The sequence below is a fragment of the Populus euphratica genome, unplaced genomic scaffold (genome assembly GCF_000495115.2).
Source record: "Populus euphratica unplaced genomic scaffold, PopEup_1.0 scaffold83.1, whole genome shotgun sequence".
Lineage (NCBI taxonomy): Eukaryota > Viridiplantae > Streptophyta > Magnoliopsida > Malpighiales > Salicaceae > Populus > Populus euphratica.
The window spans coordinates 691931-709654 of record NW_011499963.1 but is presented as its reverse complement, the minus strand read 5'-3'; the positions used below and the strand labels follow the sequence as shown (position 1 = coordinate 709654).

Genomic DNA, 17724 nt, shown 5'->3' with positions numbered 1-17724 from the left:
GGGCGAGTTCGACCAGAAATGCTATGCTTACACACAAGACTACCCCTCTTACCGAAAGCTTCGCGGCGACTACTTTACGACGACGGACGACCGCCCGTAGGGGGTTTACTGCACAAGGCCCCTGCAGAGGAAAAGCTTTATCCCAGCGAATAGAAGATGCTCAGCTCCGCACAACATAGGGATTAGTACGCTTTCGGGAAGAACATAGAATAGTAGAAGATCCAGCATGCGGAACACGGCGATCATTAGAAATTCACGAATTAGAGATGCTGTAATATGCTCTTTCCCATAACTTCTCATACCAGACCAACCCACTAAAATGCAAATAGGGATCAGAAATGTGGTCAATATCACGAAGAATAAAGAGATACCGTCTATACCCAAATCAAAATGGATGTTCTCATAAGGAAGCCATCGAAGGCTTTCCACAAATTGAGATTTGGCCGTAGAAGGATCGAATTGTATCCGAGGAGCAGGGGAATACAAAAAAGTAATAAGAGAGGCACACAGACCAATCAATCGTATCGGTCGTATTCTTGAATTTGGAATGAAAAGAGGAGTAATGCTTCCTAGCACGGGACAAAGAATAGGACCACTTAGATCAGAATAGCATTCACAGAAATGTTCTAACATAGAGTAGAATCGAAGATTGAAGAGATTAGTTGACAACAGTAAAAAGATGGGCGCCTAATTCCAATACAATAGGGGTCTATCAGTGCAAGTCAGCTGAAGACCGTGATTGATGAGTGGGTAGGTGGCTTAGGTCCACCTCTCGCCCAGTGGGAAGTAATGAGGCTAGTCTCCCCCCTGAATGAAGAAGTAGTGGGCCCCCTTCCCTTCGGCCCTTTATTTTATTTAGATTCTTTCTATTTTTAAATTCTTTATTAATAAAAAATCTCTCTAGCAAAAGGCAATTCGTCGACTAGTCGACCTTGCCTTTTTTCAGGTAGCTACGCCTATTCAGCTAGTGGGGCGTTGGTCATAACCGAAATTCGTCGTCGAAGAAATAAAAAAGAAAGAAGAGGGGACCGAACCGAAGGTAGGAAGTTTTGTCTTTCTTTCAATCCAAATAAGAGAACAAAGAAACCACTCAAAAAGAAAAGTTAGATAAAGAAGTTTCAGTAAGAACTAGCACTATACTTATTCCCCCCTTTTTACTTTTCCTCTCTCTCTTTGTGCTTCCACCCGGGCTTTTCATTCTGAGAGGGAAATGAAAAAATAAATTTTTGTAGAAAGCGGCATACGAAAAAAATCCAGGATGACGGCTTTCAAAAGACGAGTAAGGACGGGGAGGGGGAGGCTCTCGAAACCAAACGAGACTAGAAGGAACATGGGAACTAGCATCATTCCTATAAGTGCTTTTGTCTCGAAGAGCCAACAAAGGGGCAGCCCTCTCTCTCTATCTTGGTCTCGGTTTAGCATCATCATATATCGATCTGGAGAAAATTTGGATTGGTTGTAGTGTGAGAGCAGTTCCTCCATGCTGTGGCTGTGGAGGTGGAAAAAATCCCTTGGTTTTTGGGGGAAGTATCCCCATTTTTTGACGGGCCTGCCGAATCCTGAAAAATGGGTTCTTGGGAAAGCGTGGTAGGGGAGGTGCGAAGCCTGATAGAGGCAGAAGCCGGGCCACCGGAACTATCTAGTCGAGTGTGTCGATTGAAAGAGGAGGGGAGACAACTCAAATGCCAGCGAAAAAATAGAAGGTGTTCAAAGTTGAATTCTTCTAAGATCCATTGCTCGATTTTGCATGCTCTGCTCCCAAAATGCATAGAGACTTGCGAGGGCAGATCCGGGTTGGTTCAAATGATGAGAGAAGCAGGCTAAGTTAAATATAATAATGTGCTACTATAGAATCTTATGAATCGCGCGCGGCACACTTTCTATATCTCCTCTGTCTACAAGGTGAACAGCTTAGCTTACAGCACAGCGTGTTCGCCACCACACTGGCTGGCTGGTGCATTGGCTTTACCGTAAGAGGGCCGAGAGGTACTTCGATTAGAACGCCCCATATCTCGAGCGTGACATTTCCTTTTATAAAGTCCGTATCTAACCAAAAGATTGATTCTTTCTTTATGAATCAAGTACCATTCAAAGAGTGCATTGCCTAAGAAGATAAGGGCTTTGTATAGACACCCTTGAGCCATGTTATGTTCGTCGCCCTTGGCTCACCATTATTTCATTTCATTCTATTTATGGGTTCTAGCTCCAAAGAACATATACATAGAGCTATGCCGACTTACGTACGTCTAGTTGACACCAAACGATTAGGTATACCACGTATCGTCCCCTCTTTCCATAGAGGAGAGAGAAAAGAAATAGTGATCGTGCCGTAAGACCTTGTTCGTTTCTACTTGACGCCTCGGTTTTTTTTTATTTTACATTAAATTACATAAGGTGCTAGCTTACTTAGCGCTTGCGCTAAGGATCTAATCAGAGTCAAACTTGGATTTGAAAAAAAAAACCTTTCCCTTATTAGCCGGAGGCTAATAAGCTCCTTGATCTTTAGTAAAGGCGGATTAAGCCAAAAAAAAAAATGTTTTTTTTTTCGAAAAGTCGTGACGTCCTCGTTGAGAGTCGTTCTGCGAGACGTCCAGTAGTCTCTGACTTGGTCGTCGAATCGTAAGTTTCAGCCCGCTCCCTGCTCGCTCTAGCTGCCTGCAAGCGGCTGCTTCCATGGCGTGCTTTCCCCTGTATGTAATTGATAGAGGTTTGCGATAAAAGAGCCCCTGCTGGTGGGCAAATGGGGTATGCTTTCTAGTTCAAAAACGGGCCCCTAAATCCTTGTTTTATTCCCTTTGATGGGTACACCATCAGACCGTCCAACATAAACTCCTTGACCGTCGCGATCTCGTAAGCCTATCAATGCGAAAAGCTTAACGACCTAGGATCACGATCACGGCCTTTACTGACATCCAGGGTTGACTTCGTGAGGGTGGAACTCTTGAAAGTTCTGGAATAGACCTCTCTGACGGTAGTTTCGTAGCCTGAGAAAAGTGCTGCGAAGCGCAAGAGCGTATCGAGAGAGGATATTTAGAGTGTAGTGGTCTATGCTGGTCTTCTTCCTTTACTGCAAGCTAGTGACTGAGCCCAAAGCGGAGAGGAAGCAGAAACTTAAATCTCCTCGCTGAGTAGTGAGGCCGCTTAACCCAGTGAAAGAAAGAGGATCGGAGTGAAGCTTCTTTTCCCAAGAGGTTCAGAAGCGGAAAGAGAAGGGGGAACGGTCAAAATTGACAGATATGGGGATGGATCACAGCCCCCTTCATTAAGCACTGGGCTTTCGCTGATAGCACCGACATCTAATTGAATGGATTAGGGATTTGTCTCAGCATAGATTCACATTCTCTCATCGGGATCAGAGTTCCTTCACGGCCAAGAGCGAACCCTCTTTCTCTTTCTTTTAACGGCCGGCACTACTAGTACTAGCTAGTTTTGACACTACTGCATGCACTTCGAAGAATTCCTTGGACTCCATTTCATTCTCGCGGGAGTCCTACGGAAAACGTCACATTGTTTTGCCCAACCATGCCGCCAGCACGCACCTACCTGATCCAGAGCCACCAAGCAAGGGACCTGCCCCGTTGGAGACACCACAGCCTCTGGGTTCTTTAAAGAAAGGTATGGGATCGATCTCTGCATCGAAGGCCTTGCATCTCTGCCCGCTCCCGATTTTGGACTTGGTCTTAGCCGCCGTGGCGTGGGATTAGCGCCCCACAACCAATCGACGATTCGTCCGTCGTAAGGTCCTTATAAACGATAGGCTAGCCGGTCGGCTTTTCTCATGGCAAAAGAAGAAAAGAAGCGAAGGGCACTCCAAACACATCCAATCTTCCAAAGGGCGTGGATTGGAGCCCAGTGCCTGCAACAATTACGGAGGAAGGTGGTTGGTTGTTCTCTTCCCTCTTCCAGAGCCTCGTATCTTAAAACTGGTCTCTGATCCGTTCTTATCATTAGTCGGAAAGCCTGCCCGCTGTACCTCTACCTTCTTCTACTCCTCTGTTGAGTAATCGGTTTCTTCTTAAATGAAAGCCAAACATGTTCCCTAGTCACCTCACTTTTTTGGTCCCGGCCTCTCATGGTTGTCTTTTGTCACTGGTCTATGCTTCTTAGTATAGTAGGTATGATGCCCAGCAACGGGCACCTGAAACCTGAACCGGAACCAAAATATATAGTAGGAACCGCCGCATTCGTCACTGATTACCGAAAACCCTCTTTCCTCTGGTCTATGATCTCTGGTCCGCTTTGGCTATTGATCTGCTCCTCTTGTTATTGAACTGGCGTGTTCAATTGGCATTGCCTTGTCCCCAACCCTAACAGGCACACCCGAAGAAATGAGCAGCCAGCTTATAAATCTCCAACCAACCCCACAGCCCAAGTAGGCCAAAGGAAAGGGTACTGCTAGTGACCCAAGACCAGTCAAGACTGGCTCTCGGTTTGCACCACCGCTACGCCCTGCTGATTAAACCACTGACGAGACAGCACAAGCGGGGCTTTCTGGAGCATCTGCGTGAGTCCATCATGGACAAAGCAATCTTCAGTCTGTAAAGGCAAATCACAGGGTGGAAGGGACTCAGATGATGGTATCCCAAAATCAGTCCAAGCCCGTGACGACCCAGCTCTTGAAGTCTGACTACCCTCAAACCCTCCCCTGGCGACCTCCTCTTCTTTCGGCAGGCAGCCGCCAACTCGAGGATCTCATCTTTGGATTCCCGAAACGCGAGGGTCACGATCCCCCTTAGTCACGTAGGCTAAGACCGCGGGCCATGAAGAATGGTCCCTCTTCGTGCTCTGGTAGAGCCATCAACGAAGATGGATTCCCAGGTTCTGTATACTCCACTCTCATTTGCGCTTTTCCTGAAACCAGACGTCAAAGGATAGGCATTATGAGCCCTGTATGTTGGCGTGGAATCGTCGATTGCTTCTTGGTTTGCTGGAAACAAGGCTTTCATAGTGCTCTATGGTCGAGCGGCTGGACACTCCTTTCATTTCCCGTCCATTAACCCGAACGTGAGACTGTTGAAGACATGAGGAGATGTAGCTTCAAAGATGCTGTTCAAACTTCCTATTTCATTCCCCACTTCAATGTGCCAATCAATGCGCTACGCTGGCAAAAGGGCTGTCAGAAAGAGTCCAATCCCGAGGAGAGTTCATGCGTGAAGTTTCTTTGTTGAATGAAGGTGAGAAAAAGGGCTTCTTTGATCGGGAAATGCACGCACTTCTTTTGTTGTCGTTAAGGTCCCTTCCCCCTGAGTTCAAGAAGCTATGAGGAGTGGTAAACTCTGAAAGGAAAGATGGAAACAGGGGAGTTGGCTGATAAAGATGGGCAGTAACGATTGCGTAATATCCATTTTTCGGCCTCGTCATCGAAAGCGGCTTCCAATTGCTCGGAAATTCTCAGCTATATGGGGAGCTTGGATGGTGAGCAAAAACAATTGATCAAGAAGTTGGTCAACTTTCGCATGAAAGAAGGTAAAAGAACGAGAGTTCGTGCTATTGTTTATCAAACTTTTCATCGCCCAGCTCGAACTGAACGCGATGTAATAAAACTTATGGTTGACGCTATAGAGAATATAAAGCCCATATGCGAAGTAGAAAAAGTAGGAGTAGCAGGTACTATTTATGATGTCCCTGGGATTGTAGCCAGGGATCGTCAACAAACCTTAGCTATTCGTTGGATCCTTGAAGCAGCTTTCAAACGACGTATAAGCTACAGGATAAGCTTAGAGAAATGTTCATTTGCTGAGATACTAGATGCTTACCGAAAGAGGGGAATTGCACGTAAGAAAAGGGAGAATCTTCATGGACTGGCTTCCACCAATCGAAGTTTCGCGCATTTCAGATGGTGGTAAAGTGAGACCGCATAAAGAGCTTTTCCTCATTCAGTCAGATTTTTCAGTAAGATATGGTTTGACCCTTTTTCTTTTTGTTTGAATCTTCATATAGACTACGTTCCTCATACTCCTCCCTTCATTCATTGAGTTGGAGGAATCCATACCATAGGAGGCCCGCCCGTTATGCATTGCATGAAAGAACCTTTCTTTGTATGACTTCTCTTTTGCCTCAGGTCGAATGAAGGAGATCAATCAAAAAAATAGGCCATGAATGAAGAAGTAGTGGGCCTTTCACCCTCTTTCTTTCGTCTGACTCGGGGAGCTGATCTGATAAATGCACTTCAAAGGGAGGGAAGCTAGGTTTCCCATGTTGGTATGGCCGAGCATAAAAGATTTGGAAGTTAGGTCAAAAAGAAGAGGTAAAGAGAGAGAAGAGAACGGAATCGATAGCCCCGGCAAGAGAAAGAAAAGTAAGGACTCTCGTTTTCCGCATACGCATATAGGCTGTGAAAAAGAAGTCTACTTTTAGATTCTAATAGAGAAAGAGAGAGATTCGTCTACTTTCTTAATCTTAATAAGGTAACGGAACGAACTTCAAGTACTTCGTAGGACGCCGCCGTTTGCTAAGATGTGCTTCTACATCGTGAGCTTTAGTGCACAAGTCGTCGAATCCCTTAAAGGTTTTGGGCAGGAGTATCGACGACAAGTCGTGCCTGAAGTTGTTCATGCACATCTTGAGGAGCTCTTGCTGAGTAAACTTCTGGGGACAGGGGCTCGCCACCTTGCAATGAACTCCGTGACAGGTTCATTATCCCTTTGCTTGGTCTTATGAGGACATGCCGGGAATTGATCCAGAGATTGTGCAACACCGAATCCCTCTCCACCCGGATGCCTCTTAAGCAGAAGCTTAGGAGAATGCGTGCCCAATGGTCTATGAGCTGTCCAAAGGATCTAAGGGCTATTAGCCGATCTAACTATGAGCAAGCTCCTGTATGAGCTTGCGAGTCGGCTATCTCGTCCCTTGAGCGATCTATCCCTGCTTTTGTTTGTGACTTTCTTACTTATTCGCTTACGCGCACTGCTGCTTCCACCTTAATAAGGCAAGCAAAGGCGACGGGTCAATTGGCCAAGCCATCATCATAGGGGATATAGGCATCGTCGAACAACGGATCCTGACCTTTACCTTTCACTTTGACTGACCCCTCTTCCGTTGGTCTACTAAATTGACCTCTCCCTCTCCTTTGGGTTAACTCAGATCTTTCTCCTTCTTTAAGCTAAACCTCCCAGGCGGCCTCTCTTTGGGAACCTCTGTTGCCTGACCTTGCTGGTGACTGCTTACCAGAGATTGGTTCTCTCGGCGGGTTGATCGACGTTCCTTTCAGCTGCGGGCTAAATAAGAATGGCTTCAACGATTGGATGAGAATACAGGAGCACAAGAAGGCGGAAATGGATCCTGCAAGTCGCCGGAAGACGATCCTACTCAAACTCTTCCAATCGACGTCTTCAAGAATCTCTCTTCTTTCTCTGACCTGGAAGGAAGAAGTCTCCCTCCCTTCCCTATAGGCTATAGGAGAGTGCAGATGCATTCCTTCAATTGATTCGATTGGTCAACTAATCCATGAATGGTACGAGTACTCAGACAGTCTGACTAGTCAATGAGTCTATCCCTAGACTCTGACCATCTAAAAGGACCTTCCCTAACAATTCTTCTAACCCGGCTCCTCCTAACTCATAGGGAAGACCAACTCACTGACCACCTGACCCAGGTGAAAGCGTAATTATCCTATATTATCCTATAAAGGCATAAAAAGCTAGATGAATATTGGAATATTAGAAAAGAGCAAGAAGACGGTCTATTCCCAAACGTCTGCAAACCAAAGACCGGCCAGGAGCCGCTACTTGACTGATTCATTGCCTGGCATCATGAAGTGAACTAGACTGGCTTCGGTCTCTCTCTACATGAAGCACCCGAGCTTCATACAGGGTCTCATTAGGTTCTTTCCCCGGTCTTGCCGGCTCACCTCGACATTCTAGCCCCTCTTTCTTTCGTTCCCATCGGCATCTTAAAGGAAGTGAGCCATTGGCTATGGGGCACGAACGGTCTAAGAAGAAGTGACGGTGGATGTATCGAATGTGCACAGAGAAGGAGCAAAGCAGTCCCAATGCCCACAGATCTGCTATTGGGTTGTGACAGTGAATCAGATGAATAGATTGTATCTCTTTTTTCAATCGGAATTGATAGAGCTGAATCCAATCCCCTAGCTAGGTTTGAAAGAAGACGCTCTTTGAAAGGTAACTGCAGTCGTCAGGGGCGTAGCCTTCGTAAGGCCTCCAAGAGAAATCCTTTCTTTTTTATTGTACTGAGCTAGGTAAGTATAGCAGTGAAGGAAAGCGGCGGTCTTCTCTCTTTCTACTTCATTTCTTGGTATACTCCATTCAGTTTTAACTGCTAATCTTAGGGGAACAGGAAAGCCGGCGACTCATAGGCAGGTGAAGCGGATAAGCAGGTAAACATTCGGGCAAGAAGAGGGTTTTGAATGTAGGGGCTTAGTAAAGAAAAGAGGCTACCTTTTTTCGTTTCAGTAAGACTGGGAAAGCGGAAAGCATGGAGAGGGGGCTGTTGACGCACCCGTTAGCACCGGATGAATGACGCAAAGTGCCTGAAGTCACGAGGTAAGGTTTTTATCCTTCAGGGCGATAGGCATACCAGAAGTTTAGGTCATGCGCGAATGCAGAAAGGGGACAAGGAGAAGCGCTAGTCCACTAACAACTGAACCCCTCAAGCGAACGAGTGGATCAACCTCCTTGAATTTGAATGTTCCCAATTCCATTTCCTATTGAGCGCATGAAAATGCAAGATGGAGGCTTTTCTGAATGAAAGGAAGATCATCCCTTGGGAAAGAGATCGGCAATTCGCTCAGGTGGTTAGTTAGTTGTAATTGAGTAGGCAGTTCTTCTCTTTGCCTTTCAGCCGGCTAGTCCGCTTATCCCTCTGTGAGCGGAGATGGTGATACAGGAAGTGTTGTGGCTTTGGTGGAAGGCTGGGATGGTAGACTCTCTTTTAGTTTGGGACGATCTTTCCGGTTTAGGAATTAACTATGGAATTCAGTCACTCGGGTAAGAACTTAAGGCATTGAAAGACGTGAACCGGGGTCGTTGGGGAAGAAAGATAGGGCATTAGCAGCTGAAACGAGAGAAGCCACTAACCTAACTGCCATGCCATTAGAGTCCCGAATCAAAGCCTTCCCTTGAACAGGAGCGAAAGCCAAAGGGGGAGGAGCAAAGGCTTAATTAAGTAGCCGCTGGTGTCGAAGCTGAAACTGCAGGATCGAGCAAAGACCCATGCTTGGGAATTCCCAAGCAATCATTTGAAGCACTTTTTCTGCCTTTTTATATCAAATTTACGGGAGTCCATATTTCATGAACAAAAACCCAATCTCTCTTCAATCGTTTCTCCCTTGAATTCCCACTTCGTCAACCCTTATTCGTTGATTGCATTCAGCAAGGGCTTCATAAGTGTCTAGCGAGCAGTGGTCGACTTATCCTTTCGAAGACTGTGTGAGATTGATGGGTGAACCCTCTGACGGTGTCGTGGAAGCTGATCCCGGTTCACCTCTCTCTTTCAGACCTACTTCATACTTTCCAGGTCCGCCCCAGCCAAAGAGGTCAGTTCAAGACCCTTTAGCTCATCCCCTTTGATCAGGGCTCCCCGAGGATGATAAATGTAAGGATTCAACAAAGTGTGAACCAAGACTTGAGAGTCTGATTCAATCCAAATCTTTTGAAGCCTCGAGCCAAGGCAATCCGGAGACCAGTACGGACAGCCCAAGCCCAGAGTTCAGCAGTCAAGTTTGTAGCAACGCCAATTCTAGCTGCATAACCTCGAAGCCAGACGCCTCCTCGATCCCACTCATGTTCGGATTCACTAACCATTCCCTTTCTCTTTTTGCATTTCTTATTTCTTGGTCGGTCGCTTCCTTTCGCTTTCATGCGGAAGGCCCCCTACCGGCCAGAAAGAAAGAATTCTTTTATATAGTATAGAGCGTTGCGTTGGCTATGGTGCCATTTGCGAAGAAATGAGTTTATGCGCTTTCTTCTTAGTGATGTTATTGTCGACAAACGATGGGATCTTGATCGGATTCAAAGGTCGCTGCCTACTTACTTCTTTACTTCTCCACCTCACAGTCTATAGCCTGCCTGCCTTGGTCTGAGTTGAGAGGCTGAAGGGAAGATCTCTGATGCTACTACCAATATCAGGTACCGGGTGAATCATATCGAGCGAAGAACCCTACCTTGCTGTCGTATCGAAGCGATCGGGGAAAGAAGCTTACCCGAACCGAGCAAATGCTTTCACGGTCTTCTATTCCTGCTTCCTTTTGAAGAAGCATAGTAGCTGCTTCTGCGCACGTCTACTCTACTAAATAAAATAAAAGAGTGAATTTTCACAAGAGGTAGGGTCAATTGTCTATGAAACTGATTTCATGAACCCGCTGTGCTGTCCCAATAGGTTCAATTCAATGGCGTGAAGGCCAGAGGAATCAGAGTCTGCCCCTGAAACCGAGATGACATCTAGCAAGCCGGAAAAGAACCGCATCGAGGAGACTTAGAGAGTCTCAGATTGGTTGGAAGCAGCATTCATGTCTGATTTCTCACCTTCTTCCCCGAACACTTTTCTTTGATTTGATGAAGCAGAAGCAAAAGGAGTTGAAAGAACGGAACTTAGAGAAGAAGGGCGTCAAGCAGCTCGAACACCTGTAGAGGAGCGAGCGGAACGAGAAAGAAAGAAACTTCCAGCATGAAATCGAGAAAGCCCTCTCTGAAAGCCCTTTCTTTCCGGCTTCAAGCCTTTCCTTCTTACTTCTTAGTCGAGTTCTATTAACATATACCCTCCCGCTTCAAGATCTAAACTTCCCTCCAGCTCAGGAGTAGGAGCGGGGACCTAACGATTTCTCTTTCTCTGAGGGACGCTTACAACGAGAACTCCGAATGAACGCGGAGGAGCTCCGGGTCGCCAGGGAGGAACTGCGCTGGTTAGAGGAGGAGACCGCGAATTCGGGCACACCAGCAGAGCCTTTTGGCGTCTCTATGGCACCACATGAGAATGGCTCATGAAGAAGAAGATCTTATTTTTGTTAACAAGATTCGTAAGAATGGCAAGCTCTCTCTGCTGGTGGCCAGCTAATGCTAGTGAAGCATCTTTTATCTTAGATTACTATCCATGTTCTGGCAGGTTCTCCAATCCCTAAAGGGGTGCTTCAGGATATCAACAGAATTCTAGCATGATAAGGATCATAAACATCATTGGGTTGCCTGGCATCACATAACCCTTCCCATAGATGAAGGTGGTCTTGGGATTAGCTAATTCTATGATGTTTCGACTGCGTATGAACTCAAAAATGATTTAGACAAAAGTATCTCCGGCCATCCTTGCTCTTTCGAAGCCGGGAGCTACTAACGGCTCTAATATTCTTTGATGCTGAATTGCAAATACCTCATAGGAGATGGGCATAACACGTCGTTCTGGCTGGATCATTGGTTCTTGGATGGTCCGCTTATTGAGCACGCTATTGAGTGGCCCACATCTTTTTCCTTAATATCTGAAGTGAACGCGGAAGGTAATTGGAACCTTGATTGCTTGCCTCGCCCGGAGCTTGCTTGCTTTAAGATGTTGATTGCTCCTCGCCGTACCTCTGGACACAAGACTTTTCGCTTTCAAAGGACTTCGCCTCCTCTTGGGCACCCACTATCGTCCTTAGTTGTGTTGTAGGGGCCAGGCGGCATAATCCTGTGAGTCCGGATCCACATGTCATAACCTTTCTAACTGGCCTAAAGCTTAAAGACAAATGGCCATAGAGAGCGATGAACTCATCAGACAGCTGCCAGCTAGCCTTGCACTTCCTTATTCACTCTTGAACTAAAGTAATGCTAGACTTAAGACTTGATCTCCTGCGCCTATTGCGATTGATAGCTTTTCCTTTCCCGCTGGTTTACTTGTGTCGGTTTCCCACGGGGTTCTAAAATAGATTACAGTACCTGCCCTTTCCAATTCAAAATACCCTGTTATTATTACCTAAAAAATCTAACCGTCTTAAGAACTTTAGAAAAAAGAAGAACGAAGACTTAACCAATCGACCAATGGGCCTTTCTTTGTAGGCGGCGAAGGGCAGGTTAACACTCCTCCCTTTGACCCTACGCATAATTAAATAGAAAATTTTTGACTTCCATGGTCATCCTATATTGCGAATGAGTCTGGACCATCTCCTATTGTAGTATCAAAATGAGTATGACTTTACTTTGAAGTTTAGCCCTGTTTCAACGGTATGACAACCTTCCCAATCACTCGGTTCAATCCTTACCTGAGGACTCCGCATGCACCTTCGCTTAACCTTCGATGTTGTCATCACCGCATGTCTTTGAATGGGCTTATACACGCTCGTCAAGTTACACCTGAACTGCTTTCTCAACGCGCGTTAAAAGCTCTGATAGAGAACCCTTCAAATAGAGCATTTGTAAGTTGAGATTCCTTCCCTATGTTTCAAAGCTAGCTTCTCTAGCTATCTATACTGTGTGACCCACCTCCTCCCTTCGCTCTCTTGCTAGAGCTGGTTCTAAGCCCCTTCCCCACCGGCCCATTACTTCGATAGTTACCTTACCTATAAACAATTATTCCAAGTGAAACGATAAGCATGTTAGCTTGGGTGTGTGCTTAACTTAATGGCTGGCTCTCCTCAGTACCAAATGCTGAAGGTGGATATGCGGGCAAGGTCTGAGGTAGTCAATGGCCTTTTCTTCCTCACAGCTCCTTCTCTGCTCAGAGTAAAAGAGGCAAAGTGCTAACTACTAAGGAAAGAAATTCCCTAATCTTCCTCTCTCTACTGGGTCGTTTAGAAGGGGTCCCGGCCCTAACTACAGCTCTGAGTAACTCCTTGTCTCATTGATCCGAGTCATCAAGGAAAGACAGTAAGAAGGTAATCCAGTATTTTGTGATTCTCCGATACTTGATTTTATCCTGGTCCTTTTGAACCAAATATTTTGAAACCTGGAGATATTTTTGTTTTTGTCTCTGCTAAAGCATTCGAGTCTTTACTTGAAGACTCTTCTCTCCTTCTTTCGATCTTCTCCTTCGGACCCTTCTCCTCGAATATTCTTTTGGTTCTTGGATTATAAGTTGGATTGAATCTAAGGTTTTCCCTAACCCTATATATCTTTTTTACCTTTATCGTCTAGGATTTCAGTTCTGATTTGAGTAGCTTGATCTTCTGCGAACAGTTTCCCTCCCTCTTCTTCCCATTCGGGTTGGGTTTACCCAGAAGTAAAGAAAGACACAATGGAATCTGATAAGTGAGATTTCGAGTAAGTGTTTACATAATCTTCTTCTGTCCGAAGATCATCGAAATAATGAACCACCATTGATATCGACACGTCTGAGATCGCCAAATGTTCGGGAGTTCCTTTATTCAATCCTTTTCCTTCTTCTTGTTGCAGGATATCTCGTTCGTACACATCTTCTCTTTGTTTCCCGAGCCTATAGTGAGTTACAGACAGAGTTCGAAAAGGTCAAATCTTTGATGATTCCATCATACATGATTGAGTTGCGAAAACTTCTGGATAGGTATCCTACATCTGAACTGAATTCTTTCTGGTTAAAGAATCTATTTCTAGTTGCTCTGGAACAATTAGGAGATTTGCTAGAAGAAATACGGGGTTCTGCTTCTGGCGGCAACATGCTATGGGGTGGTGGTCCCGCTTACGGGGTCAAATCAATACGTTCTAAGAAGAAATTTTTGAATATCAATCTCATCGATCTCATAAGTATCATACCAAATCCTATCAATCGAATCACTTGGAAAATCCCTCTTCCCCCAACCCATTTTTTTCTTTTTAAAGTAAGAAAAGGACTTAGACCATAAGGGGACCGGCACCAGCCTGCCCAAAACTGAAGGGACCTCCCCACTACCCACAACTGAACCGCGGGGGATACTCATTTCTAATCTGACTCAGATAGCTGTCACTGTCAACTAAAGTACTGTGCAGTACGCGGGCTCTCCCGGTAATAACCTCTTTCGTTTCGAGTGCATAAGCGCTATAATTGATATGATTTAGGTAGGAGAGTCGATTGATCAAGACTACCGCAAGAGCATATATAGTTCTTTTCTCTGTACAAGGAATCTAATTTATTAAAACCCTTTCCCGCTCGGTAAGAAGATAGCCTACTGTCCTACGGGAGTGGAAGAGAATTCCCTAAGACCCAGAGCCGACAGAAAGAAGCAGGCATCTGACTTGATCGCCCACGTATCAAAGGTAGTAGAATCCAATTCCTTTATCGATAGAACAGAACCGGATTCTAATTTCCCGTTCTTCTGTCCCAAGGGAGGTTTTTTCTAACAGCTGTGTACCAAAGGATTTTCATTTTTCAACACATACCGGGTAAGGGACGAAAACTGGATAGCCAACCCGGAATTGGATAGCCGACTGATCTTCGGGAGGGGAATCTATCTTCTTTCTTTATAATGTACCTGCTGGAATGGCAATCGCTTAACGCACAACTGGGTAAGGGAATCTCATTTCTTTTTCGCGGATAGAGAAGGTAATCTTTTGATTAGGACACCTCCATTGTGAAGTACCACACGAGTCATTTTCCTTGGACAGCATTACACTTTCATTAAATACAGTCCCCTGCCCTTCTCTTCTTTTTTTGTCTAGCTTCAGGCTCGAAGGCTAAAGAGAATTCATACCTTCCATGATAACCCGATTCTAATATAAAATATTAGCGGGACTAGTGACTTTGCACTTTCTTCGTTACATTCAATCTGGTATGCTCTGGTCTAATTCCCCCTAGAACGCCATTTCTAAGATAAGAGAGGGGGAGGTATCTTCTCATTCTCTGCGACCTATCCATGTAAACCCCCTCCCTTCTTCTTTTACTTTGAATACGAAAGGTTCTTTGGAGCCCTTGTCCTTGCTTTGGGGTAGGCCCCTCTTCCCCTTGCTTTTCCTAAAGTAAAGGAAGTCCTTTTAGTCAGACTAAAGTCAGTCGGCTACTCAAACTCTTTAACAAGCGTGGCATCTCCTCGAGTTGCGAAAGAGGCTGCAGCTTCCATTTCGGATCTTCGTTATGCTATTTCTTTTTCGTGTCGTGAGCTGCTCAGTACTCCCCTTCCTTAACTTAAAGACTGATTGAGGTGAGAAAGACGTACCGATTGAAGTCCCAACAGCCTTTTTTCTTTGTCAGATCAGAGGGAGATCTTTCTTCTCTTTAGGTCTGTAGCTTCATCTCTTTCTCTTCCCTGAGAAGGGCTTATGTAAACTAGCTGCTTCTTCTTTGCCTAGTGAGTTGCCTAGCCTTGATTGTTGTAGGATGGAATGCTTATCCATTCGCTTTCCAGTTTAGCGGTGCAAGCTTTCTTTCCATTCCCTCTTAGTGTTTTAGGTTAGAAGGTGTTCCATCTGTCGGCTAAAGTTGCTTTTTCCGCTTTCAAGTCATCCGATTCGGTCTCTTCTAAGTGGTCCATTGGGGTAAGCGCGGGAGCAGCAATCCATTCCGTCGCTCTATTCAAGCCTAAACCGTCACTTTACAGAAGGTCTTAAAAATGCTTGTTTAATGTCCCAGCTTCTTTTGAATTAGGTTCTTCTCTATGCTAATTACTGATTGAGTTGGAAAAGTTTATTGATATGCCTTGCTACTTTGCTTCTGAGCTAACTGTCTAACTAAAGCTTTAAGCAACACAACTACTGATGTAGATGAGCATAGCTATTTTAGCTATTATAATGTGAAAAACCTTTTCTACATTAATCACAGGTTAGCTACAGTCTTTGAATTTGGATCACGTAGGTGGTAAGCTAAAGCGAAGGACCTCTATGAATGCGGTGAGGTGAGCTTGATGATTGCGCTACTGGGAGATCGGAATAACGTAAATAAATAGAGCTCTCTCCGGGCAGGAAATGATCTATTGAATAGAGAGAACTCCACCTCTGGAGAGGATACAACACATTGAAATAAAGGAATTGGTTGATCTCTCCCATCAGACAGATCAACGGCACCGGGCATGGGATACACAGGCAGGAGAGTGACCGGGCAGACCAGATGAGCGAAATTTCTTTTTTGCGAAAGCGCTGTACCAACTTGCGTACAAGATTTTATATGGATTGGATACTCTAGTCAAATCCTCTTCAAAAGTCCTTTCGTACAGGCTATTCGACGGTCTACTGGCTTTCTTGCTTATGCGAGACTTCGAACGCTAAGCCTCGCTTATGCACCGAGAAAGATCGTCGATAGGAAAGCTCTGTTACGCACCAAGACGGCCCCTTCTCTTTACCCTTCCCGTCTCCTACCTCAGTCCTTTGCTGGCCCATCTCTTTTCTTCTCGCTAGAGTTATTCAGAGGACCCGGTAGACCTAGACTCGAACGGATAGAATCGTCCCCCCCCCTATTAAATAAATAAGGCGATGCCGTTCCTTCACACCCGAAATGCTCACTTATAGAGCTTTAGAGAGTAGGGGCTTCTGCCGCTGTCATAAGAAATGCTACTGAGACGGAGACTGCTAATACTAACTAGACCGCGTGCGGATACCGGAGCTGCTTACCGATGGTCCTTCGCTTACTTCTCTGGAGTCAACGATGCCACTTTTTCCGTCACGGAAACTGCTGGATGGGACCGGCTCATATTGGCTTAATGCTCTCGTTCGTTCTCTCACGCGCCCGAGGATAGGGATCGCCGCTCGTGTCTTACTGGAGATATAGTTTCGTATTTTACAAAAAAAGTGCTAGGCTTGAATAAGAGAAAACAAACGGATGGCTAGTATCATATGTCAGTAGCAGTGAACATGACGCCAAGGCCAGGTAGGCGAAATTCTTCTTGCTTGGTCTTTTTTGGGTATGTTAAGTCTTTGGTGTAGTACGGTTGAGTGAGTTCGCTTGATCTTTGCTAATTGGCTGACATTCTTATTGCTCTATACCAGTATAGAGTAAGAGCCGGTAGAAGACTCATCCGTCCTTGTGTAGGATCAGATTTGGCAGTCCGGGAAGGAACTGACATACTTAATGACAGGTGCGCTTACAGTCTTATATAAGGCATGCCACGGTATTTCACCTTACCTTCCTTTCCCAGGACTGAAAGCTGCCTAAACTGAACAAAATGTCTTCTGCTGCTATCTTAATCTGCTAAAATGGACAAAATCGGCTTAAAATCTAATGCTTGCTGGCGGAAAAACCTCTCTTCTCAAAAGAAGAGAAGAGCTCGCGCACTAGCATTCCTTCTCCAGATCGGAGACTAGATAGGTTTTTTTGCTTGAATCTGGAATGGCGGGACTGATTGACCTATGTCACTTCCTTGCATCAACAGAAATAAGACCGGCCCCATTATTCTATCAAAGAGCCTAGCAACAACCTATGCGGATAAGGCGAAAACAGCTCCTTCTCTAAGACATTTTGCATCTGTCTGTACCCTCTCAAAAGCGCTCGTCGAAGGCTCCTCTTGGGACATTAAAATGCAAATCTTCCTTTCGCGAAGGTCTACTATGCTCCCTCACAGTCTCTAGCATCAATTCCATTCCTGGATATCACGACTATTGATTCACTGGGCAACGCTAAACCACCCTCTTATTCGTCAAGACCAGTGCCTGCTACTCCTACTGCTTGCCTGGGACTGGGTATAAATCCCATCTCTCGACGAAATGCTTTACTTTAATAAGAGCTCCTCAAAAAGAAAAGGGGTAACCTTTTCTGAAACTAAGGATTTAAAAGCTCTCCTACGCTTCCTCCTTTGCTTTTGCTACTGATGGCATACTTCACTAAATCAGTCTGATCTGTCTAAACGGTGCTTGTTGCGGCGAGGAGATATAAGCTGGTCCATCTATCTTGGAGTTTTATTTGAGACAAATGTGCCTGCCCGGTCTC

The 17724-nt window shown here is 45.4% G+C and overlaps 1 protein-coding gene across 1 annotated transcript; it reads left to right on the top strand.

Moving 5' to 3' along the window:
- The first annotated feature begins 2496 nt into the window (after positions 1-2496).
- Positions 2497-13493, top strand: LOC105138842 (Ribosomal protein S7p/S5e family protein). Its single transcript, XM_011045050.1, has 2 exons — positions 2497-12796; positions 12901-13493. The coding sequence occupies exon 1, from the start codon at positions 5400-5402 to the stop codon at positions 5844-5846; it is 447 nt and encodes a 148-aa protein (XP_011043352.1). The 5' UTR covers positions 2497-5399; the 3' UTR covers positions 5847-12796; positions 12901-13493.
- Positions 13494-17724: the final 4231 nt, after the last annotated feature.

Coding starts and splice junctions, on each gene's coding strand:
- LOC105138842 (XM_011045050.1), top strand. CDS start 5,400: ATGGGGAGCTTGGATGGTGAGCAAAAACAATTGATCAAGAAGTTGGTC.